This window comes from Cotesia glomerata, linkage group LG3 (assembly GCF_020080835.1).
Source record: "Cotesia glomerata isolate CgM1 linkage group LG3, MPM_Cglom_v2.3, whole genome shotgun sequence".
Taxonomy (NCBI): domain Eukaryota; kingdom Metazoa; phylum Arthropoda; class Insecta; order Hymenoptera; family Braconidae; genus Cotesia; species Cotesia glomerata.
Window position 1 is genome coordinate 98,611 of NC_058160.1, and position 25,277 is coordinate 123,887.

The following is a 25,277-nucleotide window of genomic DNA, read 5'->3' on the forward strand; positions in this document are numbered from 1 at the left end:
TATGTCAGCTGAATGATTAGACCCAATTATCTATAATCATCATAATATTAATTTTTTACGTTACATAAATATATTATAAAAAAGACTCGGCAGTAACTTGACTCGATTAATTAAAATTAAAATTAAAATAACTTAAAAAATTCAATGAAAGGGTGTGGTCTGGTTGCTAGGAAAAAATCAGTGCATTCAATAATGCTTTTGCATCATACATATATAAACTCTCTGCAGTAGACCAATGCCGGTGCCAGTGACACTAAACCTCAACTCGAATACTATCCAGTTGCAAAGTAACCAGCAGAGTTACACCACTACCAGACGACGTGTACGACGTGGATCCGCTAAATGAGAGTAAAAACTTTTAAACTCAATATACCTACCCGGCATATTATTTTAAGTATTAGAGTACCATCATCATATATACATATACACCAGAGAGCATGAATCCATTACTCGAGACTCTGCTTGAAACGCGCATTACACTGCAATTTAGCGTCTGCGCAAACAAGATAAGATTTATACCTATACTCCATATAAATACACGCTTTCCATCATATGCATTTTAAAAAATCATTTAAACAATTATTAAATAATCCAAAATCCAGCAGCTGGCTTATTCCTTTGCTACCTGTCATATTCTATATCATATGTATTTACCTTCCTTATTAATTATTAACATATTATCATTCATCAAATACTTACTTTTATAAATTTGCATTAATTTAAATTAATTATTTTAATGTAATACCATTTTTATGTGCTGTTAACTTGTTAAATATTACGTCGGAACTGATATAAATATTCTATTGTCTATTTTATAATGTGTTAATTGGTTAGATGTCAAACTTCAAGATCTAACATCCAACATACTATAATATACTGGTCGGAGTCGACTATCTATACGAATAACTGTAAATAAAAATAAACAAGTGGTTATTCGTCATCACGTCATGGAGAGTGATTATCAATGCAAGTACTTGGACTTGGTATCAACCAGCAATACTCGTTGTGATACCTACTAATACCAGTAAACACCACCAGCCACCACTAGCCACTAAAGTTTCATAGATACAAGCAGACAAAATTCAATACATCCAAGAAAACCAAGTAAATATATAATACCTACAAGATATATAAGAAGAAAGTTGATAACCACTGAACTCTTATATTCATACCATCACACATATCTGATATATATATACATAATATGTACATCACATAGAAACGATACTCACTCAGCAAAGATGGAGTTAGTAGTCGTCGGTGCGCGATGCTAGTGTAATCAGTGATGATACAAAAAGAGAGTGGGGAGGCTTCAGGGTTCTGTGGGTGTTTGGTTCAGGTTCGGGCATCACCGTTTCATACTGACGCACCAGTCGTGTGCTTGGTCATTGTATTTGACAAATAATAGCTGAAAAATAAGCTTCCGCGGAAGCTTCACCGGAGGTTAACGTAAGTCCTCACAATACAGTGCGTTTATTACTATTGTAATTATTAATCATAATTATTCTTATCAGGAGCTAGTGACGTGATATAAAATAATAATTATTATTTGTTGAGGATGTGATGCCGGGTAGCAGGACTAGTGTGATCAATGAACTCTCTCTCTTCCTCTCTCTCTTTCTGGTTCGGTCCGTCTCTCTTTGGTATCTGAATGTCTTGGTGTTTTGGGGCGTGCTCCTTCAGTGTTAAACTCTAGCTCACACTCCACCGGATCTCCATGAACATGAACAAGTTTTAACGTACTCTTTTTTTTTTTTTTTTTTTTTTTTTTAATCATTATTGTTATTATTTATTTATTGTTATAAAGGTGCGTGGCCTTCGATTTATGCATTTATTTTTATAACGTAATTTTTAAATTATGACGTTTCAAAATGAGCTAGTGAAATTATTTTAATTATTTTGGTATTTAAAATTTCATGGTGACCTAATTTCACAATTTTTTATAATTTGAATATTTACAATGTAAAATATTTGAAACAAAAAAGGAATTTTAAAAAGCTCCATATGCATTTTTTTTCATTATAAATTTTTTTTTTGAATATGCAAATTATTTCTGTAAATAAAAAAATTTTATGTCTGGTCCTTTTGGTATAATGGTTAATTAATTTGTAGTTTTTTTTTTTTTTTTTTTTTATCAATATAATAAAAGAAAATATTCGGAATTTTTTTTTATTGACTGTTATCGGTTACATCAGAGTCGTGAATAGTAGAGAGTGACATGTTCTATATTTCTTTTTGTTCTTTTTATCTGTAAACTAAAAAAAATGAGCCTTTTATCTTTGGGTGATTTTTGTTCCATTGGTGAAATCGACTGATGGGACTTTACCAGTTATTTTTAGTTTTCAGAGTTTGTATTTGTTTATTTTACTGTTACTGTGTTACTCTCCTCTATTAAAGTGAATCCTGCTGTTAGATCTGCCTTATGAGAAAATTTAATTTATTTATTTTATTTTTTATTTTAAGATGACGACCTAACACGAGGTAACGACAGCCGAGCTGATGAATGCTCATTGACGAGGACAAAAGATTCCGCGGGAGGTGACGAGTAATATAACTCGGATGTTTTATCTTTAAAATAACGAAATGATTGATATCGATAACAACTTTGGCATGATGGGAAGCTCCAAGATGCCACACAGCCACTCGACTCCGGCTGGTGTCGACGGTGGAAGTCGGACTCCGCCTGCAACACCACGTAAAACTGGAAAAATGCTTGCCGTCAGAGTACAAATGCTTGATGATAAAGTTACAATGTTTCAAGTTCAGGTATTACTCTAATATTATTGATAATAGTCCATTTTTAAATTTAAAAAAAGAACGTATTTTAAATTAATTACAATTGAACGTACGTCAAAAGTGCTTAAAAATAATCGATTATTGAGGTCAATGGGTCTAACTTACAAGCACTCTTCTGTCATTCTTCAATACCTCGTTCAACGTTTAATGAATCTCGTGTATGGCTTCCAGAGTATTAAAAAATTTATTTCGATGCTCATATTTCATAATTTTACTATTTTATTTAATTTTTTTAACGTGTAATTTATTCATAAAGTTATAATAATTGTCAGATGTCTGGTAGTTTCAAATTAAAGAGGTCGATCATTGTATACAAGTCAAATCAAGTGTGATATTCAATATTTGACAAATAAACTTAAAATAACTTATTCAACTATCGGAAAAAAATTATATAACAAGATATTTATCATAAATACAAAAATTTATATGAAAAATGATAAAAATTAAACTTGATTTGAATAATTTATATTAGCTAATAATAACTCAATAAAATTAACGATAAGCTCAGTAATTTTTTTGTATAAAAAAAAAAAAACAATTTCAATACTTAAAAGTTTAATTTTTATTTAATACTGTCAGTAATTAGAGCGTTTTAATTAAAAAAAAAAAAACATGTTTGAAAGAACCTTGAAGTAAGGCAAACCCAATGAATGATGAAAAGGACCAATTGTTTGATGGATTTAACCCGTGATTCACTTATATCTACTATAAATTCTCCATATAGAAGTATTGTACGCGTATCCCTTAATACATATATATATATATATATATATAACATGATTTCCACAAGGATAGACTATTAGAGCACATAACTTATCGGGCGTAATGCATAAAACAGTAAATGAAGGTATAATATAAAGATGCAGGCTGAAAGTGACCTATTGATTTATTTATTTTTCTTCCCTATCTTAAACAAAAAGTATAAAATATGAGTTTATAAATAAAATAAATTCATCAATTTAATTGTTAATATTTGTTGTTAACAGGCCAAAGCATTGGGAAGAGTTTTGTTTGATCAAGTATGTAAGCAGCTAAATTTACTGGAGGCTGACTACTTCGGGTTGGAGTACCAAGAGCCAAATGGAACTAAGGTAAAAAAAATAATTAAAGAATTAATCTTTTTCGACGTTACGGATTTATTTAATATTTAAAAACAACTCCGAAATAGTAGTTCTAAAATTATTTGACCAAGTTACCTGGTTTTTTTGATATGACAATAGCTGTTATATTTATAAAACAGTCGATAGTATTTTTAGTGACAGTTATGGAGTTTAAATGGAATATTTAATAGTTGATTTATTGTTTTGTTGCGTCTTTTATTTCAGTATTGGTTGGATTTAGAGAAACCAGTTTGTCGACAAGTAGGTTTAACAATGGTTGATCCATTATTGAGATTTTGTGTTAAATTTTATACACCGGATCCAGGACAATTGGAGGAAGAATTCACAAGATATTTATTCTGTTTGCAAATAAAACGAGATCTTGCACACGGGTTACTTCAATGTAATGACAATACTGCTGCATTAATGGCTAGTTATATTGTACAAGGTAAGCTAAATATGCCTGATTGTTTGTATGTATAAAAAGATTTTATAAATTATTACGTGCGATAAATTTGAATCAACCGTTTAACCATTTGTTTTATTATTAATATTATTATTATTATATTCTTCCTATTTCAGCTGAATGCGGTGATTACGTAATAGAAGATTATCCAGATCATACTTATTTGTCGACATACAAATTTGTGCCGCATCAGGATCATGAACTTGAAAGAAGAATCATGGAGAATCATAAAAAGCATTCGTAAGTTTATTATTTATTTTTAAAAATATTTATTATAAATAAAATTAATAAAATTTATTACAGAGGTCAGTCGCCAGCGGAAGCAGATTTAAATTTATTAGAAACAGCTCGACGTTGCGAACTTTACGGTATGAAAATGCATCAAGCCAAGGTAAGAATTTTTATTTTTAATTACTAATAATTGCGTAATTGATCATTAATAGGAATGTATTGATTATGGTTAATGTGTTATGCTTAGGATCATGAGGGAGTTCCATTGAATTTGGCGGTAGCACACATGGGCATTGTGGTCTTCCAAGGTTATACCAAGATTAACACATTCAGTTGGGCGAAAATCCGTAAAATAAGCTTCAAGAGAAAACGTTTTTTAATTAAGTTGCACCCTGAAGGTTACGGTTATTACAAAGACACGGTTGAGTTTTTCTTTGATGGTCGTAATGAGTGTAAAAATTTTTGGAAAAAGTGTGTCGAGAATCACGGTTTCTTTCGTTGTTCTGTTGTTAAACGTGTATTGCGCCAGAAAACACGGGTTTTGAGTCGTGGATCTTCCTTTAGGTATTTATAAATTTATAAGTAGTAATAATAATTATTACTATTAATTACTACTTGTAATTGATATAATTAATTTGTGTTATTTATTTCTGTTACAGGTATAGTGGCAAGACCCAGAAACAAATTGTTGAATTTGTCCGAGATAATTACGTGAAGCGACAAACATTTCAAAGGTCAGTTTCAATAAAATAAAATAATCAAAAGCTTATTTAGCTTTTTAACTTGAAAATTAAATAATAATTTAAATATAAATTATAATTATTAATTAAATTATAATGATTTAATCATAATTTAACAACCCGAAGTATCGTAGATAGTGCATGAGTAAATTATTGCGTCCCCTGGTACCCAACTGTTGGTTTGAAAAGTTTATAAATTTTTTTTTTTTCATGAAATTGCACACCTGATAAATTGTCTCACCATGTCTGTTTGTTTTATTGTTATTAAATTATTATTATTTTTTTTTTTTTTAATAAATATTTAAATTTTAATCGGTCAAAATTATTGCAAAATTACAGTTATATTATTTGAAGTAATTAAAAAATTTAGTGATCTATTTTTCGACTTTGATACTTCTAAATATATATATATATATTTATTTAGTCGATGAGTAAGTGTATTCCGAAATAGCTTATTCGTCAGAATACTTGCTTAGTAATCGAAAGTCCTGTGTTCGATTCCCGCTACACGGTGAAACATAACACTACCCAAAGTATTGAGTATAGAATAATGTAACTAAATTTATTCTGATAATTAAACTTTGGTAAATAAAAACCCAGCGTGAAAAAAATATAATTTCATTTATTCAATCAATAATAAGTGAAATTGATTTCCGGTGGGTAACACTTTTAATAAAATTTAATTAAATAACTTTTTGCAATAATTTTATTTGTAAATTTACGCGTTTAAATGTATTATTTTAACCAATCAATAATTTAGATACTTTTATATTTTATTTTAAAATACTTACGCACAAAATTAAGTGTATTGTTATTATTGTTATTAAAAATACTTAATTAAATATTAGAATGTTGCCTGCTCGGAAAATGGGTGGCGGGGAGTCAGGCTCACCATCAGGCACGAATTAAATCACTTGAATGATAAATGTTTCCCTTAACTTGAATTATTTTACTTATGTAAATTCGAGTCTTATTATTTATTTATTGTTCACTTAATTTTTTATTATTTAATCTGACTTTAAACTAATTTCGTCAATTTCCTGATTAACGTCCTCACTGTCCCTAAGTTAAAAATCGCAATAATTCTACATGTGTTTATTTTTAGATGACAAAAAAATAACGTCTTTTATTATTATTAGTTTAATAAAAATTAGTCACGACCTAGATAAAAAGTTACACCCTTATCGTACGTCACACCCGTAATTATTTAATTTAACTATTTTTGTTTTATCCTTGTAAATATTTAGCAAACAAATAAATAATGATAGTATGTATTCCAGTACATCCGGCACTTGATCACCGATAAGATATTTTTTTCGCGGCAATCGCACAATCTGGCGAAAGCTTTTACACTGTTTTTAAATTTAGCATGCTAAATAAATTTATTTATTCAATAGAATAACGAAATAACTTTGTTTTTTAATCTTTCTTTTGGTAATTATAAAGGTCTAATTATTTTTTCTCACAAAAAGTTTCCTTTCAAGTTTTGTTTTTATTCTTATCTGTTCATCTGAAAATTTATTTGAAAAAAATTGTTAATACGTTTTCTTTTATTACTTGTGATTTTTTATTCCAATTAAAAAAAAAAATATATCCTCATAAATAAATAAAACAATTTTTTTATCCTAATAATTTGCAGATAAAAAGGTGAAAAAAATTTTTCAATGGCCAAGAATAATTGAATTTGAGTAATTACCAAAAAATGAAAGTATAAAAATGATTTGATATAGGAAAAAAAAAAATAATTTTATTGATTTTTTTTTTTTCTGAATGACATCATTATTTTTATACAAAAGAGTACACACATTTTTGTCATTAAGCCGTAGTTAATTATTCACGAGGAAAGGTTCTAAACCTTACGAGTTTCAACGCTTTAGAGCAGGATAAAAAATTCATAAATTATTTTTAACAAAAAATTCTATTTTAAAAAATTAAAAAAATGCAGATCTCAGCGCCTGAGGTCTATGAAAATGAAGCAAAAAAAAATACACTGGATAAGAATAATTATAATATCTAAGGACAAAAAATATTTTTTTTTTTTATTGTAACTTTTTTTTTTTTTTATTTAAATATAAAAAGGCCATGGAAAATAATGTTGAAATAAAGACAATGAAAGAAAGGTTGTCATCCTGGTATAAAATAAAAGCGTGACACAGGTCTGATGCTGAACTTGACTCTCTCTTGCTCGCAGGTCCAATTCATTCCGGCAGACTACCGGTTGTAGGGCATTGCAGGGCTCGGAGGGGGGAGGTTATCGTGGCGCCACCCCTAGCAGCTCGCTTATGGGCAGCTCCAGCATCTCTGCCCACCCCCTCCTGCCCCTTGGCGACCCTGGTATGTACCACGACCGAACACCACCACTGATATAAAAAAATTCACCAGTTCATTTCATCTTCAATGAAATAATAATATTTATCAAAATCTATTTTTTAATTCGAGTTTGCTTTCTTCATTTCATTTTTTTTACTTTATATATATTTATATTTTTTTTTTATTTATAAGTAATTTGTAAATAAACGTCCTATCGTAGAGTAGTGCTTAGGTGACATAGACCGTATGAGCTTTTTTTTATTTTTTTTTTTTGTTACATTGATCAATCAAAGCTGCATTTTAATGATAAAAATAAGAGACAAATCGGCTGGATGAGCACTGATTGAATTTATTATAAAAATAAAATGTTGTAATTTTAATTTCATAAATATTTACCAGTAGTTGCTATATTTGCTATAAAAATATAAAAGCAAGACTTTTTCCTACAAAAAAAAAAAATATTTTTTAAACGGATTGTAAAATAATTTTGCTTTAATTTATTTTTGTTTCTTCTATTTTTAATTTTTAGTTGAGTAAAAAATTTTAATACAAAATTTAGATAAAAGTCTTTGAAATCTACAACATACCTGCTTCTGATTGTCATAAAAGCATTGCCCTAACATAAAAAAAAAAAAATCATAATAAATAAATAAATAAATAAAAATTAACAAAACATTTAACTAGAATATTAAACACAAGTATAAATTAGAAAAATAAAATACTAATTGAGAATATTATTTTGATCTAGCCCTGGGAACACCTCGTCTGTCTCTGTCATGCGGTTCGATGACACCGGATTCTCCGACGACTGTGACGAGTGTCTCGATGGGCGGGACGAGTCATCACCGTCGCGACGACACAGCTATGTCCTGTCGGACGCTCACCTCTATCGACGTCCATACTCCAGCTACTCCCAATCAAGCCCCGGGACGGCATATTACGGCTGCTCATCAACAATTGCATCTTCATCAGCAGCAGCAGCAGCAGCAGCAACTCCACCACCATCAGCAGCAACAACGGATAACATCATCAACAGGTCGTATCAGCCCCTCTAACAGCAGTCCCCCCGAATTTCCGCCCCCTCGGCCTCTACCCCGTCATCCTTGGCAGCGTTCCGCAAGCTGTCGTGAGCTTTACGCGACTTCTTTTGAAGATTCAGGCCGGGCCCGGCCACCTCGCAATGACAAGCTCGAAGGCGGGTTAGACGTCTTCCAGCTGGCATCGCAAGGTGAGCTGGATGCCCCGGTGACGCGTTACGATGAGAGCAATCGCTCTTACAGTGCAGCGAGCTCCAAGCTCCCATCGCTCGATCATGACTCAGTCCCTGACCGCGTTTACAGTAGCTCCTATCCGGGAACTTCTTCAGTGTCCACCGAATCTGGACACGAGGAATCAGGTCCTGGAGCTGATTTGTCCCACGATGATTTATCTCACGACTCTTACGAGCTCCTCGAGCGTGAGCACGAGTTTGAGTACCCAGAGTCTTATTCAAGTCCACATGACGATGATGAGCAGGAGGCACTGTCTGATCAAAGTGACGAAGGAATCGACCACGAGATGTTCCAAATGGACTCTGAAACCGATTCTTTCGTCAAGCATCGTTCTATTAAATCCACTGATAAACAATTATTTAAATCTGTACTCGCGGATATTAAAAATGTTAATTTAAAGTCTAAGTCTACGGATCGGCACTCAATTGTTAATAAATTAGATAATAATTCTAGTACTAACACTAACAATAACAATAATAATAATAATAATAATAATAATAATAATATTAATATCAATAATTTACCATTGACGACTACGACGACTACGACGACTACGACGACTACGATGACTACGACGAATACGACGACTACGACGACTACTATTACTAATAATAATTTAATTACAGAATCGAAAATACAACGCACATCGACTCAGATAGAGCGTAAGTTTGAAGTTAAGAACAGTTATAGTGAAAGTAAACCACCTTTACCGCATCAGGATACGGTAAGAAAAGATCCTGTTGTCTTACAAGTGCAGAAACAAAAGTTGACAGTGTTGAATGAGCTCAAGAGTTTGAAACCTAAGTATAAAATGACCCATGTTGACTCAGAAGTCCTGCGAGACGAGGGAATAATGAGACCCAAGTCTAGAATTGATGATGATTTGAGTCCAGTTGATCCTAATAAAACTATTTTAGATCAGTGTCGTGAAAGGACAACACGAGCTAGAAGTATTGTCAGTTTGGAGGATTATGTTCATCGGCCGTACATCGAAACTGGAAGTCTTGGGAGAAATAGTAATAATAATCATAACAGAAAACAGGATACCAGGAGTATTGAGAAATTGATGGCCAAGGAGAGGAAAAATATTGAGAGAGAAGAACGTAAGAGAATGGACCGAAGGTGGGATAATAATCGTGATAGGAGATCTTCGATGGGACGTGTAGATTCTAGAGAAAGGCGCAGTATGGAGAAATTGGACTTTAGAGAAACTTATTCTGTACGTGTCGAGAGGGATGACAGCCGCGAATTTAGACGCAGTATTGAAAGATTGGATTCTATTGAACGAAATAACGGTGAGAGATTTATTATTGATACCAGTATTAATAATAAAGAGCGTAATGGTAAACGAAATCACCGAGATTCGTGTCGTGTTAAAAGTGTTGAACGTTTAGATTCCAGGGAAATGAGAAAGAGTATGGAGAGAATTGATTCAAGAGAGGCGCGTAAAAGTCCCGGTAAAACTCACGAGTATGAAAGACACACTTGGGAGCGAATTGATTCTGGTAATAAAAGTCCCTTTGATCATCGACACAGTTCACGTGATGTACGTGGTAAAAGTTACGAACGTTTGGATTCACGTGAACGCGAACGTGAACGCGAACGTGAACGCGAACGCGAACGGCCTACTTTTGACTTTGATCCAAGGACTATCGAGCGTCTGAGTTCGCTGGAAAAGACCGTTTTAGAACGATTTATTCCTGCGGACTCATTAGACAAAGGATACGATAATGGAAAAAAGTATTCTGGCAACAGAACTTCAAACGATAAACGTAGTTTTACCAGAGTTGATTCAAGAGAAAGACGCAGTTTAGAAAGATTAGACTCGAGGGAACGGAGACGCAGTATCGAGTGCTTGGAGCCTTGCAGCGAAAATTCACATCGTCGGAGAGACAGCAAAGATACCAGAGATAAAAAAGATGAACTGCCCCGAGAACGTGATGACTGGAGAAGTTTAGAACGTGCTCGTAAAGAGGCTGAACGTCTTGAGCGTGAGCGACAGATCAAAGTATTTTTGGAAACTCGAGATGATATCGGCTTACCAGTTGAACGTGATACTAAGCCAAAAACCTCTTTTCCTGAGTACGATCCTAAGGTTGTCGGAGGAGTTATTGTTGGATTTGAAGATACTTCTTTGGCGGGTCACATTCCGGCTGAAAGAACTAAAAGTGATCCTTGTCCGGGAAGACCACGAATTGGGTCTAATAGCAAAAGACATATGCTTATGCATCAGAAATCCATTGATCTAACTCCTGCAGATTCAGGTGATGAGGATGCGTTTATTACTGAACCACCTCGTAAATGTAATGACATTCTTTATACTCTTCACAAGCGACATATTATCAACGGAACAGCTTTTGAGGATAAATCTGAGTCCGACAGTAGTAAAAATTCAGCAGGTAAGTCTGTCGATTTGGTTAAATTCCCAATAAAACAAGTGACCGATGTATCAATGTTAGACTTGACAAAATTACCTCCAACTCCTACCGTCATTTCGAAACTAATCACAGATCGTCCAAAGAATATTCTTATAAGTCCAGACAAAACCAAGTCACCGAAAGTATTGAGTCCAAAGTTATCACCGACAGAACCGAAAATAATTCATATAAACACAGAAAAACCTCCTACGGGTATTCTGAAATCGCCTTCCAAGTCACTGGAGAAAGTTAAAATGGTGAGTCTCGATAAAAAGACTAGTAAATTGTCGCCAACTGATCCAACTGTTACGATTATCTCGTTAATTGACAAGAAAAGCAAAAAATCACCAGCTGATTCGGGTTCTGAACGGTCCCCTTCTAAAGGTCAAAGTTTTGCGAATATTGTTTGCATGGAGATGAAGCAAGTTTTGGAAAAAAAAGAAATTCAAAAGGAACGTTTGAAAGTACCAGATGATTCGCTGGAGAAACAGGACAGTATTGAGAAAATTCCGCTCCCTGAAATTCCTACCAAATGTGGAATTATCAGATCAGCTACGTTAGAAAGATCTCCAACGAAAGACAAGTCGCCTAGTAGGTCACCTACTAAAGAAAAATCACCGGCTAGGTCTCCTGTCAAGTCACCGACTAAAAAACCACCACCAGTTAAAGAAATTATAACTGTTGATGTTGAGCCTCAGCCTCCAGCTTCGCCGACAAAGAAATACGTATCGCCAAAAGCTTCAGCAGCAACTTCTCCGTCTAAGAAACCAGAAAAGCCAAAGACTTTAGAGAAGCCTAGTATTCCTGAAAAGACTAAGAGAATATTGGATCAAATTGAGTCGCGTTTCTCGGAAATAAACAAAAATTCACCAACAAAAGTATCACGTCCAAAGATAATAGACACTGGATTTGATGATTTTGTAGATCCGGTGGCAGATTTACCGCTTGATGATGTTCCAGTTAAGCCGGCCTTTGAATTGGATTCATTAAAAGTGCCTGACTTTAATCCGTTTATGTTAAGACCTCATGCTGAACCGTTGAGATCAAAGTCACTGTCGCTGGCTGAAGAAAAGGCTCCAATAGACACTCTTTTGTCGCCAGAAGTTGAGAATAAACATTTCGTACAAGATGTGTCGCCGAAAAAGATAAAGAAAGCCAAATCAGAGCCGAAAAAAGATTTCAAAAAACAGTCAAAGTCGTTGGAAGCTGACAAGCCACCGCTCAAGAAAACTAGCTCTAAAGAGTCTCGGGTTTCGCCTGCAACTTCCAAAATAGACAAGTCCAAACTTAAATTAGACATGCCGCAAGAAATTATCATTATCGATTCGACGGATGTAGACGTTGATGTAGAACCAGAGATCAGTATTGTCCAAAAGGGAAGATCTAAATCGGTTACTAGGTTGATGGATCGTTCACTGTCAAAAGACGAAGAACCGAAAAAACCACGGGCCAAGTCTGCTTCCGTTGACGACGAATTGATCAAAGGAATTGCCGTTTTTAAGGGTGATAAGCCGCGACCAAAATCTTTGGGGATTTCCAAAAGTCTCAGTAACGCGGAAAGAGATTCTGTTGATAGAGTTTCTCCTAAAAAACTCAATAAAGGTAAATCTGTTGATGGAAAAGTATCTCCTAATCGTAGATCACCCTCCAGATCTCCAGCTCGCAGTCCTGACGCCAAAGAACTTCCAGTTCTTAAGGACGAGGAGGAAGAAACCGTTGCTGAGGAAGCACAAGATAAAATAGAAAAACAAGTGGTTAGAAAAGAAGATGATAAACAAAAGATTAAATTAAATGATACTCAAGATAAATTAGGAGTTTCAGAGAGTGCTGCTCCCGTCTTAAGAAGAATGGATTCCATTCAATCACCGGCTGTTCAGCGCCGTCCAAACACTCTATCCCCCTTAAAAGATGACACAATAGGTACTCCAGAAGAAAGTAATAAAGTTTTAGATACCGAATTGAAGAAAGAAATTACCAAGCCGATTGTTGAACCGGTGGCAGAAGTTTCTCCAAATCATCGCTCAGACAGCACTGACCACACAACACTTCCCGAAATTTGCACTGACTCGCAATCGATGACCGAACCCTCAACTCAGTACCTCGAGTCGCCTCTCAATGAATTTCAGGATATAACTACTTGTCCAGACTTGATTCCGTATGAGCAGGAAAATGAACAAGTTATTCAGAGACAAGATACACAAGAGCCAGTGAATGAAGAGATAACGAAAATAAAACCGGCAACTAGGTTCATCGATCAAAGCTCTGTTGAATCGTCAGCAGAGCCAGACATTATTCAAGATAATCAGATAAAAAGTGTGAGTGATGTGAAAAAGACCGAGGAGAAAAATAAACCCGAGAGTTCAAGTGGTACTGACAGTTCTGAGGGTGAAAAGAAGGGCCAGAGTATCGATCGCAAGACTAAGACAATTGGCTCCTCGGTCTCGATTACCACTGACGAGGCAACTCCACGTGGCTCTATTGACCGGGATGACGTACCCAACGTCACTGTAAGTATCGTCGAAGGGCCAATAGAAACGCCAATTGACTACTTTGACGGTGATGATCCTCCAAATATGGTTAAATCACCGATACAAATTTCCATTGAAGAATGTTCAGACGCTGACGAAGATCCGTCGGCAAGTGAAGGGGAAGGGGAAGGGGAAGGAGAAGAACAAAATGATGATTTATTTAATCAGGCAGTGTTTCAGGCTCAACAGCAAGAAAAACAGCGGCTGGATTCCGCTGGAGACACCAGTGAAGATACTCTCGATGCCCTAGACGCACAAATTCAAATGCAGGGCCCGGATAGTGATGTTTCTTCACCGGATTATGCTGATAAAATGGATGAGAAAACGCTGGTTGAGGTCGAACTGACTCCTGAATATTTGGAGATGCGCCGAGAAGACGACGCTGTGGAAGAAGCTGAGGAACTTCCTGAAGATGAACCACCGAGAATGGATACCTCGGAGATTAACAATCCCGATTTGGATGATAAAAAATCAAGACTCAGCACCGAAAGATCTCGAAGTGAAGAAACAATAACTTATACTCCAGATCGGGAAGATCCTGACTCTAGTTCTTGTTCAATAGCACGGCCACTGGGAATTGGAGTGTTGCAGCCGATAGTAGACCATCGAGAGATTGCAATTATTAAAGAAAGTCGACGGGAACTTTCACTGGAAGATGAAAGCAGTAGTGGGTCCCAACCAGGTCCAAGGATGGAAATGAGTTCTACTTGGAAACCATTTCCTTTGGAGAGTTCTGGGAGTTCTAGTTTAGAAGACGCTGGATGGATGCCTCCGGATATTGACCAACATCACCTGCATCCAGATGGCGCTTCGGGTGAAGACAGTTACAGAGAAGACCTCGCAGACTATCCTGGAGCTCTTGCGTACACAATAGGCCCGGAAATACTCGCCAATTATGGAGCTTTTGCTCTCTCACGCACACTTTCACGTATTTCCGAGCGTTCAACAACTTCCGAACAGGACAAGAGCGATTTTGAGGATTCATTCAAGCCTTCCTCGAGATCCCCAAGCTTGGATGATGAATCCTTGATGTCCAGTGATCATCAACCCTCTTTGTCGTCCGACCCACCTTCTGGAACTGCTTTACCCTCGGTTTCCGACGATCGGAGAACATCTTCAGAGCTTCCTGATATCCCGATAGACATGCCGGGCAATAACCCAGAAGACGATACAAAGTCCCCAAAAACCAGGAGGTCTAGACTGCAGTTGCAGACTTCTGAAGACTGGCCATCACCGCCAAGCTCTCCCGTTTTCGAGACTCCAGTAGTCAGTCACGTGGAGACTTTCTACATGGAAATAAAGCCTGAGGAAGCTGTAAAAGTTACTGTTACTGACAGTACTGAGACTCCGCGGGCAGAAGACAGTGATTCGAGCGATGAAAATCGAACTCTTCATGATGACTTGCACTCTGGATTACTTGAAGACAATCAAAGTTCGACTTCGGCGACTATCGTCGATGGTACTGTTAAAATAGCGGTCAAACCACGCAGCAATTCTTATATAACTGGGTCTTCCCACAGCGAAGACACTTCAATGGGACTTTCAATGTCCGAATGGTCCAGCTCTAACAATACAGTTCGTCAATTCTGTCAATATTCCGGCACCAAGTCTGACGATAACTCACTCGCGGAACTTGGGGCCTCTATTTCCGATTGGTCTGGGAGCACTACCGTGATTCCCGGTCAGCAGTACTACTCTGGTATAGCTGCTGAAAAAAGCCAAAGCGACACTACTACTTCAGAGAAAAGTGTCACCAGTATGCGTCCAAATTCTAAATGTCAAAATGTCAATTTATCTATGTCCCGCGAAGACTTGACTAGTGTAGGTCTCGAGGATGATGAAACAAGGTATACAGATGATGATAATAAAGAAGGTAGAGATGATGATGATGATGATGATGAAAGGAATGATGAATTTAATGAAGCGCGAAAATTTGTTGAGAGTCAATTTGATGAGCATCGCAAGCGCTATGATGATGATCAATCGACCAACGCTTATACCGACATATCACCACCTCAGATTGTCTTTAATCGGGATTATGATGATGATGATGATGATGATGAAGAGGTTGTTGATGAGGATCTCGAGTTTGGAGCGTTGCCGAGTATTCCTGTGCCTATTTTAGAAGAAGAAGAAGAAGAAGAAGAGGAGGAAGAAGATCAACATTTGTATGATAATGTTCCAGTTCGTATGACTGGAGCCAACAGGATGAAGATCAGTCCTGCTGACAGCATGTCCGAAGACACTCATGACAGGTACTCGGGCATGGCTTCCAGGTCAAGGTCTGGAGACGACGAGTGGAGTTTCGAGGAACCGAGACTTGAAATGAATCTTGGTGGAGATCAGTCAAGAGCGCTCAAGGAAGCTGCTCACAAATTCAATCGGGGGTACTCAGACCCAGTTCCACTGGACAGCAGACGTGGAACCAGGTCCACCCAACGTCCAGTAGTTGTTCCTATTCGAGCAAAGTCGACTCCCTATTACTCGACGACTAGTTTAAGTGGTGAATCAACGACTTCTAGTCCCCCGATGCCAATTCGCACGCAAATTAGAACTAAGACTATGGCTTACGGGGCATGTCGAAGTCCGCAGAGCGAGGGAGACACTTCCTCGAGCATGGACAGCCCTGCTCACACTCCAGATCGAGGCCAAAGGGCATTCAGGCGCAAAAGACAACTCAATGCTAAGAGGAGACATCGAGTTTCGGTGGATTTGGAGATTAAGGACGGACATGTTATTTCTAGCACGGATTCCAGTTTTGATGTGGCGAATCTTCCTCCCCCGTTACTGCTCGAAGAGAGGGAAGATCTTGATCCCGAAGAAGACGAAGAAAATCTCCAAGAATAAAATGGAAATAGATATGGTAGTTTATTTTTTAGTTTGAGAGGAGTTTTGAGACTGATAACAACGAGACACGTCAATAGACAAACGATATAATCGTTTTAAATGGATGTTATTAAGCAATGACAAATTTGGGAGCTCGTGATGGCAATTGAATACAGGAATTGAATTTTATTATTAATAGAGATCAAAATGATTGATTGACTTGACGGATTATTTTTTTTCTTTTGGCGGTCTGTCTAAAGGGAAGAAATGATCGTAAGCGTTATTGAGCGTAGAACATTAACAATAATTTTGCTAAAATTTTATTGATTAATCGGAGAATTGAATTTTTTTTATTTTATTTATACTTATTCGGTGATTAAAACGAAAAAATTAATAATCTGATTAATCAGTTATGATATTGGAACTCTATTACGATCAAAAGATGGGAGGATGTTTGATGGGGTTATAACTGTAGTGATAGAACTACTATTAGGCTTGTAGTTAGGTCACAATAAAATATTCTTCTAGCATTAAGTCGTTATTAAAGGAATTTACAATAGGAATGAGTAAATCAATACAATAAATAATAATAATAATATTATTATTATTATTATTATTATTATAATTATAAAGTCATTGATTAATTAATTGATGAAACAATAGCTAACAATTAAGTTATTTAAAAATAAAAAGATGACAATCATCGCGATTAGCGTCAGTCATCAATTATTAACAATACACTTTCCTCCCTTAATCTACTATAGCAAACGGGTAATTTAAAAAATCTCATATACACAGATATGATATATATTATTATATATTATATATGATTTCGGGAGTGATTTACGTTCAATAATTAATAATTATGACAAAAAGTTGCTCAATATTAGATTAAACGTCACGTCGATTTTAATTATTTTAATTACCAAAATCCTCTTTGGGATTAATGTATTATATTTATATTGTTATTATTTGTGATACATGTGCCATATTTAATTTATTTTATTAATTAAAATTAAATACTGCTACTAATTCTAATTAATTATTATTTAAAATTAGTAACTTTAATTATTGATAGGAACGAAAGCAAGTTGAGTGCCGAATCGAAGACTTGCCAGGGAATTTTATTGGTTATACCAAAAACTATAATAATTGGAAAATTGTACGGCCAATTATGTGGAGTTTTAGAAAGTTTGAATGTTTGGTACGACTGTTAAGTTGACGAGAATTTTTTTTTTTTTTTTTTTCTAATTATTTGATAAAGCAAAAACAAAAAAAAAAAATTAAGCAAAGTTAATGAAATAAATGTCAAAGAATTTTTTTTTGGCATGACTAGGAGAACCGATTGTACAATTAAACTAATCACGTAGACTCGGTATTACCTGTAAAATAATATGCATCTTACAATTAGTAAATCATACCCATCATGCACAATCATTGCACATAATTAATTATTGATTAAAAATTTTTTTTATCATTTTTTTTTACTTTTATATTCATGAAATATATTTAATTTTCATGTCATTAATCCCCGATTAATAGAAAATGACTGAATAATTGAATAATAAAAAATAAAAAAATATCGTTAAATATTAAGCACAAGCCTCGCCCAATGACACGTAGTTCAAATAATAACTTTAATTAATTAATTAATTATGAATTATGAGGAATAAAATTGACTATTTATTGTTATTATAATGTAGGGAAATAATTTAATTAGGGAACAATTTTTAGGCGATTAAGAAATAAAAAATAATTACGTTTTTAAAAGGATCGATTAATTAAACCCGAGGATTTAATTAATTGACTGGAATAAAATCAGAGTAATTTATTTGTAGTTTTATTTTGTTAATGTTTGATTGATTGGATTATCTATTTGAATAGTTAAAAAATGAAATAATTAGTAGAATAATTATGAAAGTAGTCGTAAAATTTTGACAGGTGGTGATTACAACCGATGGAACTACACGAATGGATACGTTAATTCGCCGGCTTGGCACGTGCCATTCCGGGTCAACTCGGTGCGTAATGTATTGGCTCATGCAACGCCACGCACACTCACTAATCGGTTCTTACCAGCCTATCCAGAATGAACAACCGCATATGTGGGGTAATAATACAACTTGAACAAACAAACAAATTAATGCCGAGATCAATTGTTACCTATTGACTATATAATAATAGTCTATGGTTGAAAAATTTTTAAATTATTCTTTCAATTTTTATTATTGTTAAATTAACCATTTTTGACCATAGATTACATAGATATGTGTAACCGTGAAAAAAGGCAAAAAAAAAAAAAAAAAAAAAAAAAAAAAAAAAAATTATTTTTATTTTTTAAAAATAATTACAGTTAAGCTGAGTACCACCTATCACACGGAGAATCTTTAAATTAATATTAAAAATTTCAACATTAAGAAAATGTATAAAATGTGTAACCATTTTATTTACTTGAAAATTTTTTTTAAAATTCTGCATATTTTAGAACCATTTAGATGCATCACCATATATATAATCAACCGTCACAATCACATTCCATCACATTTTATTTATTTGATCTCTAGTTAACTAGATCACCTTAGAAGTAACAAATCATTAACCATCACAATCACTAAAATTATAAATAATCCTAATTTTAATACAACATTGTAAATAAATCTTAAAGGTTTATTCCCTCAATGTTACGGGCATTAAATGTCCTCAAGTGCCAATAAAATTTCAGATTTTCTAGACAACTATTTTTCATTGCTTGTTGTAGTTATTCAACTATACATATATACATTAACTATACATACTTATACAATTACATAAAATGATAGCATAATTAATAAGATTAAATAAACTATAAAGCACTTAACTTTACATAATCGTTGATTAACAAAATTATTATAAGAAGACATAAACACTAAGACTCTCTTTCTCTGTCCTGTGTTGTGTGGTACTTAGCATTCCCGCATCTGTAAATTATCAATAATTACTAACTGTTAATCATTAACTACACTACACATTAATTAATTGATTCAAAATTTGGTTGATTTGTTAATTACCCCACCTATGAACTATTTGAGTAGCGCCCTCTCTTCCGTATGTACAGATTATTTTTTTTTTTTTTTTTCTAAATAATTAATAAGACTTGATAATTAATTATCTGTAAAGCACAAAATAATTTTTTAATCATATTTCAGGTGCCTTTTTTAATTATTACTAATTAATATTATTTACATTTAAAATAATCACCACCTGTCGACAGCAACAATGGGATGTTAATATAAACATTATTTATTTACAATTATTATTGATTATTAATTATTAATAATTAAAAAAAAAAAAAAATTCCCTTTTTCAGAACGTAAATATTTTTTTGCCCTTGTACTGATACACTCCTTTTATAAACTTTTTTCAAATCTCGTCACTATTGTGCATGTTAGTTACTATTATTGATTGGTTGATTAATTAATTAATTCGTTTATTGATTAATTAATTAATTGGACACCTGTAACAGAGAGAAAGAGAAAAAGAGCGAGAGAGAAAGATTTATTGTATCGTATTATTATATATGAAATTTTTGATATTACTTTAAAAGAATTGACGCTGAAATAGCTGGAAAAAAAAAAAAAAAAAAAAAAAAAAAAAAAAAAAAAATTTCAAAGTTATCTTCAATAAGATTTACTACTGAAGAAATCATCAAATTATTGAGGTTAAATTTTTTTTTCTTGTACTTAGATGAATTTCCGAATTATTAATGTTGCACGTTGACATTTACTAATCACGTCATTGTTGTTTATTAATAAAGAAGAAAAGTAATTATACAAAATAAAAAAAAAAAAATTCTCGACCATGCGGTGTCGATTACAAAAAATAATTTATAAATGATATAATTGTCGGGTTTTTGGTTAGTTTATAATTTGTTGATAATTAATAAATATGATTATTATTATTAAATACCATTATTGTTTATTGAGACTGTCAGTCAAGAATTTTTTTTTCATGAGCTTTAAAAGATCCATTATTAAATCAATAAGAGTAATTAAAAAGTAAATTTTTAATAAAACTAATACAATTAAATATAAATTATGAGGATCTTACTTATTAAAAATCGTAACTTATACCCGTTTGTCTTTTGGCAGATTATATAAGTAAATAAAATAAAATAAAGTACATAAAAAAATGAAAGGCGCGTCGATTTTATAACAATTACCGATGCTTGTTAAAATTAATAACGTTATTCGATAAATCAAATTGAGCTCTTCCTTGAGTGTTTAATAATTAAATTTAAATTAAAGGCAAATAAAAAAAATAATAAACTAAAGACATTATTTAATAAACAGTAATAAAAAAGAATTTTAAATTGAGGAAGAACGTGATGGAAAGAAATTTAAAAATAATTTAATGAAATCGTAGGAAATTTATTGTACATTGATTATTGATACATAATAATAACATTAATAAATTATATACAAAGTCATTTACAGGCAGTTATTTCTTCTTTGGTTTCTTTTTTTATTAAATTTTTATCACAGTTGTCAATAATTTTTTATTTTTTTATTTTTTTATTTTTGTAAAAAATTAATTGAGTTTTATTATTTTTTACCTTTTTATTATTTTTATTTTGTTATCTTTCTTAAATATTAAATCGCACTCGTGGAATTGTTGGTCGACTGGATGACAATACCAAGTGTGAGTAATCCCCAAGTTAAGGAAGAAAAAAATTTAATATATTTTTATTAAAATATATTTACATGTTTTTTAAATGTTATTGAGCACCAAAACAAAAACAATATAAAAAAAAAAAAAAAAAAAAACAATTTATCCGCTGCATTTTATTATTATTTAGCAAAATTATCTTTATTTACATTGATTTAATTTGAAAATAATTAACTCACATATTTATTATTTCTGTGTTAGGGAGCAAGCGATGCACCCACCCTTAAGACTTAATCTTTATTAGCTTTAAGTTATGCACAATTAAAAATGCATGCGGGCACGTTATTTTATTTAAATTTAAAATTAAATCAAAACAAAAAAAATTTTTAAAAATATTGTATTGTATTGTTAAGTTATAATTTAATTATTTAAAATACGCTGCAATGTCGCATGATCCCAGTTTGTCCTTATCTCACGTTATTTGTTATTAATAAAATTTGTTTTTAGATTTTCTAATAGTTTTTCTTTTGCAGATGGTGTTGATGCTAAAGACAATGAAGATTACGATGATCAAGAAACGCCCAAGGCGGAGAACAATAATTCGTTTTTCTTGAACGGGAAATCTGAGAAGACTAATGGCCTTACTGATATTAGTGTCACTAATGTTAATGTGATAAATTCAGCTAATTTAAGTCTTGAGAGGTCAGTTAAGATTGCTGAACTTGATGATTCTGATGTTAAAAAAACTAAGGTACATATTATTATTTATTTTTTATTATTAAAAAAAAAAATCCTTGCTTTTAATTGTTAATTACCAAATTACAGAAATGGCCTACAGACAAAGCTTATTTTATTGCCAAAGAACTTCTCATGACCGAAAGAACCTTCAAAAAAGACTTGGACGTAATAAATGTGGTAAGTAATATCATATCACTCATTACTCAAACTAAATTAAATCTACTCGACTAATTAAACAGAACAAGTTAATGAATTAAATTGCTATTGTTTCAGTGGTTCCGAGAAGAAGTATCAAGGGAGTCTGACTTGGAGGGCGAGCCTTTAGTGGGATTGATAGAACTGCTAGCAGATGCCCACGGGCCGTGTCTCCAAGAAATGGAAGTACGTCTCGCCCGTTGGGAGAGCAACGCTCGGCACAATATCGGGGATTTTCTCTACAACACTCTGCTGAACGTTCTTCCGCTGTACGATCAATACTTGGAGGGTTTGATGCCAGTGTTAGAAAAAATGGAGTACTCAATACGAACATCGCGTCGGTTTGACCAACTCTGTCGGGAATTCGAGAGCCAGAAATACTGTTATTTACCTCTTAGTTCTTTCTTATTGAAGCCTCTTCAGCGGCTGCTGCACTACAACAGTATTATTGACCGTCTGTTGGACCACTACCCAAAGGACCACACCGACTTTGAGGACTGTCTAGCTGCGAGAGATCGTCTCGGAGAAACTCTTTTAGAAGGTCTGACAGTCCTGAACCAGGCGCAAAATCTCGTCCAGTTGTGCGAGCTGCAGAGAGACATCAATGGTTTTGATAATTTAGTCCAGGAAGGCCGTCGGTTTATCCGTCAAGGTTGCTTACAAAAGTACAGCCTCAAGGGATACCAGCAGCGGATGTTTTTTTTGTTTTCCGATATTTTACTCTATACATTCCGTACTCAACAACCGATCCAGTGCTTCCGTCTTCAGGGGCAAATGCCACTCAAGGGGATGATCCTAAAAGACGGGGGGGAGGACAATAAAACTGGCTCAGATCATGTTTTTGTTATTGAGCAAGGCAATCAGTCGCTTACTGCTGCTGCTAATAATGAGGAAGATAAAGAGCGGTGGATTGAGGATATTAATATGGCGATTGCTCAGGCTGATACTGTTGATGGAAAGACTCCTTATCTGAGTCTTAAGTCATCAAGTAAGTTCGACGTGGTTAAATTGAATTTTTATTTTAAATAAATATATGGAATTTAATTTTTTTTAGCAGCGCTAGGGTCTACCGATGAAGTAGGATTTGAATTAGACCGTTCAAGCTGTGGAGGAGCCAAAGCTTCTCAGCGTAGTAACACAACCGTCCATGTATGCTGGCATCGTAACACCAGTATCAGTTACAGCGACCAGTTACGCGCCTTTCAAAATCAACTCAGCGGATTTTTGCTCCGAAAATTCAAAAACAGCAACGGATGGCAAAAACTCTGGGTTGTCTTTACAAATTTCTGCTTGTTTTTCTACAAGTCCCACCAAGATGACTTTCCACTGGCTAGTTTGCCACTGCTGGGTTACACTGTCTCGACACCGTCGGAGAAAGATGGCATTAATAAAGATTATGTATTTAAATTGCAGTTTAAAAATCATGTTTACTTCTTCCGTGCTGAAAGTGACTTTACATTTGGAAGGTAGTTGATTTTTTTTTTTCTATCATCTTTTTTATTTTCTGTTTTTAAAAATTCTTATAAATTGAATTTTTTTTTTTTTTTTTTTCCAGATGGATGGAAGTAATTAGAAGCGCAACTCAACAAAGTCACATTCCTGTTAATTTTGCCGATAAAGAGAATTATTAAAAAATAAATATTTAACTTTATTTAATTTAATCGAAAAATACGCAGTAATGTATTTATTAATTTTTATACTTTTACTATCTAATTAACAACTTTTTACAATGAATTTTTAAAAAATTTATTATTATTATTATAATATTTTGAAAAAATGAATCAAAAAAGCGGCCTTTAAAAAATAATTTGAATTGTTAACTTGTTAAAATTTTTTTTATAAAAAAAAATTTTACAATTATTGATTGTAAATAATAGTATCGTATGAGCGCTGGATAAATATCGAGCGATGCTACGAGGTTAAATATTTTTTTTTTAATTATAAATTATAATTACAATTTTATTTACTCTAGAGTTATGTCTTTATAATTAGACAGTAATTTTGTTGAAATTTATAACAATATTATTAATCATATGTTAAAAATAAGAGAAATGTTGCTAGGTAAATTTTTATAGCGATTTTAGTTATTTTATTTTTATTAAAAATTAATTAAATTCGTCCATGTTTTTTTATTAATCAGTCAGTTGATTAATTAATTATATTTTTCTTCAAATGAGCTATTGTATTTAATTATTAATACTATTAATTAATATTAATTGAAAATTTTGACCAATCATTACTAAAAGCCATTAGAAATTATTCCGTGATAAAATATAAAAATATTTAAATGTAATCAATAATCATAAATAGACAAAGGCAGCTGATAGAAAAAAAGAAAAAAAAAACTCTTTTATACATTTATACTTAAGGAATTGTTTTTAAATTGGAATTGATCTAAAAATTGATAGTCGCATGAAGAATTGATAGTTAAATCCGTTACTAAATAAATAATTGATAAAACTACAAATAAAAATAAAAATTATTTATAAAATAATCTACTGCATTTATTTATTTATTTGTTTTTTAAGCCTAGATTTTAAGTTATGTGATTAATTAAAATAATTATAATTATGATGAGTATGTTTGTAGTGTGTAGTAGTGTTTGAAGCTGATTGATGGGCAGTGAAGACTACAATGACGTTGAAAAGCTAAGCGTTTAGTTTAATTTATCGTGACTGTCATTTATCAGAGTGTGTGTGGGAAATAGAGACGTCTGAATCCACTAAACGGGATTGAGGCAAACATTTTTAACATTTTTGTTATCACTCCAATCTTTATTTATGTATGCACATTTGTTTACGTATTTAATTACCGGGATTATTGCTAATCATTATACAGTAAAAATATTCAATTAACTAGGCTAATGATTCTATAAATAATTTGTTATAATTTTTAGGATAAATTAATTGATAATTTAATAATGAAGAAATGCTAAATATATTAAATTTTCATCAAAAAAAAAAAACCGGTTTTGAATGACAGGAATTCCCGACGTCAAACCTTAACTAATAAATA

At 33.0% G+C, this 25,277-nt stretch overlaps 1 protein-coding gene across 5 annotated transcripts; it reads left to right on the forward strand.

Moving 5' to 3' along the window:
• Positions 1-1,159: 1,159 nt before the first annotated feature.
• Positions 1,160-23,924, forward strand: LOC123261178 (FERM, ARHGEF and pleckstrin domain-containing protein 2-like). 5 transcript variants are annotated; one of them, XM_044722693.1, is made up of 15 exons: positions 1,160-1,449; positions 2,464-2,766; positions 3,783-3,887; positions 4,122-4,344; positions 4,479-4,602; positions 4,666-4,753; positions 4,841-5,157; positions 5,253-5,327; positions 7,525-7,667; positions 8,392-8,679; positions 21,863-22,080; positions 22,155-22,244; positions 22,341-23,250; positions 23,317-23,728; positions 23,818-23,924. In XM_044722693.1, exons 2-15 carry the CDS (start codon positions 2,584-2,586, stop codon positions 23,891-23,893), a joined length of 3,252 nt encoding a protein of 1,083 aa, XP_044578628.1. In that variant the 5' UTR covers positions 1,160-1,449; positions 2,464-2,583; the 3' UTR covers positions 23,894-23,924. The 5 variants fall into 5 exon arrangements, with proteins under 5 accessions (XP_044578628.1, XP_044578630.1, XP_044578632.1 ...); XM_044722695.1 differs by having other exon boundaries at positions 1,238-1,449; positions 23,320-23,728; XM_044722694.1 differs by lacking the exon at positions 1,160-1,449 and adding an exon at positions 2,328-2,347.
• The last annotated feature ends 1,353 nt before the right edge of the window (positions 23,925-25,277 follow it).

Excerpts from the sequence above, each read along its gene's own strand:
- LOC123261178 (XM_044722693.1), top strand. The coding sequence starts at position 2,584 with ATGATTGATATCGATAACAACTTTGGCATGATGGGAAGCTCCAAGATG. Across the intron at positions 2,767-3,782 it reads TTACAATGTTTCAAGTTCAG|GCCAAAGCATTGGGAAGAGT; the intron begins GTATTACTCTAA and ends TGTTGTTAACAG. Across the intron at positions 4,345-4,478 it reads GGCTAGTTATATTGTACAAG|CTGAATGCGGTGATTACGTA; the intron begins GTAAGCTAAATA and ends TTCCTATTTCAG.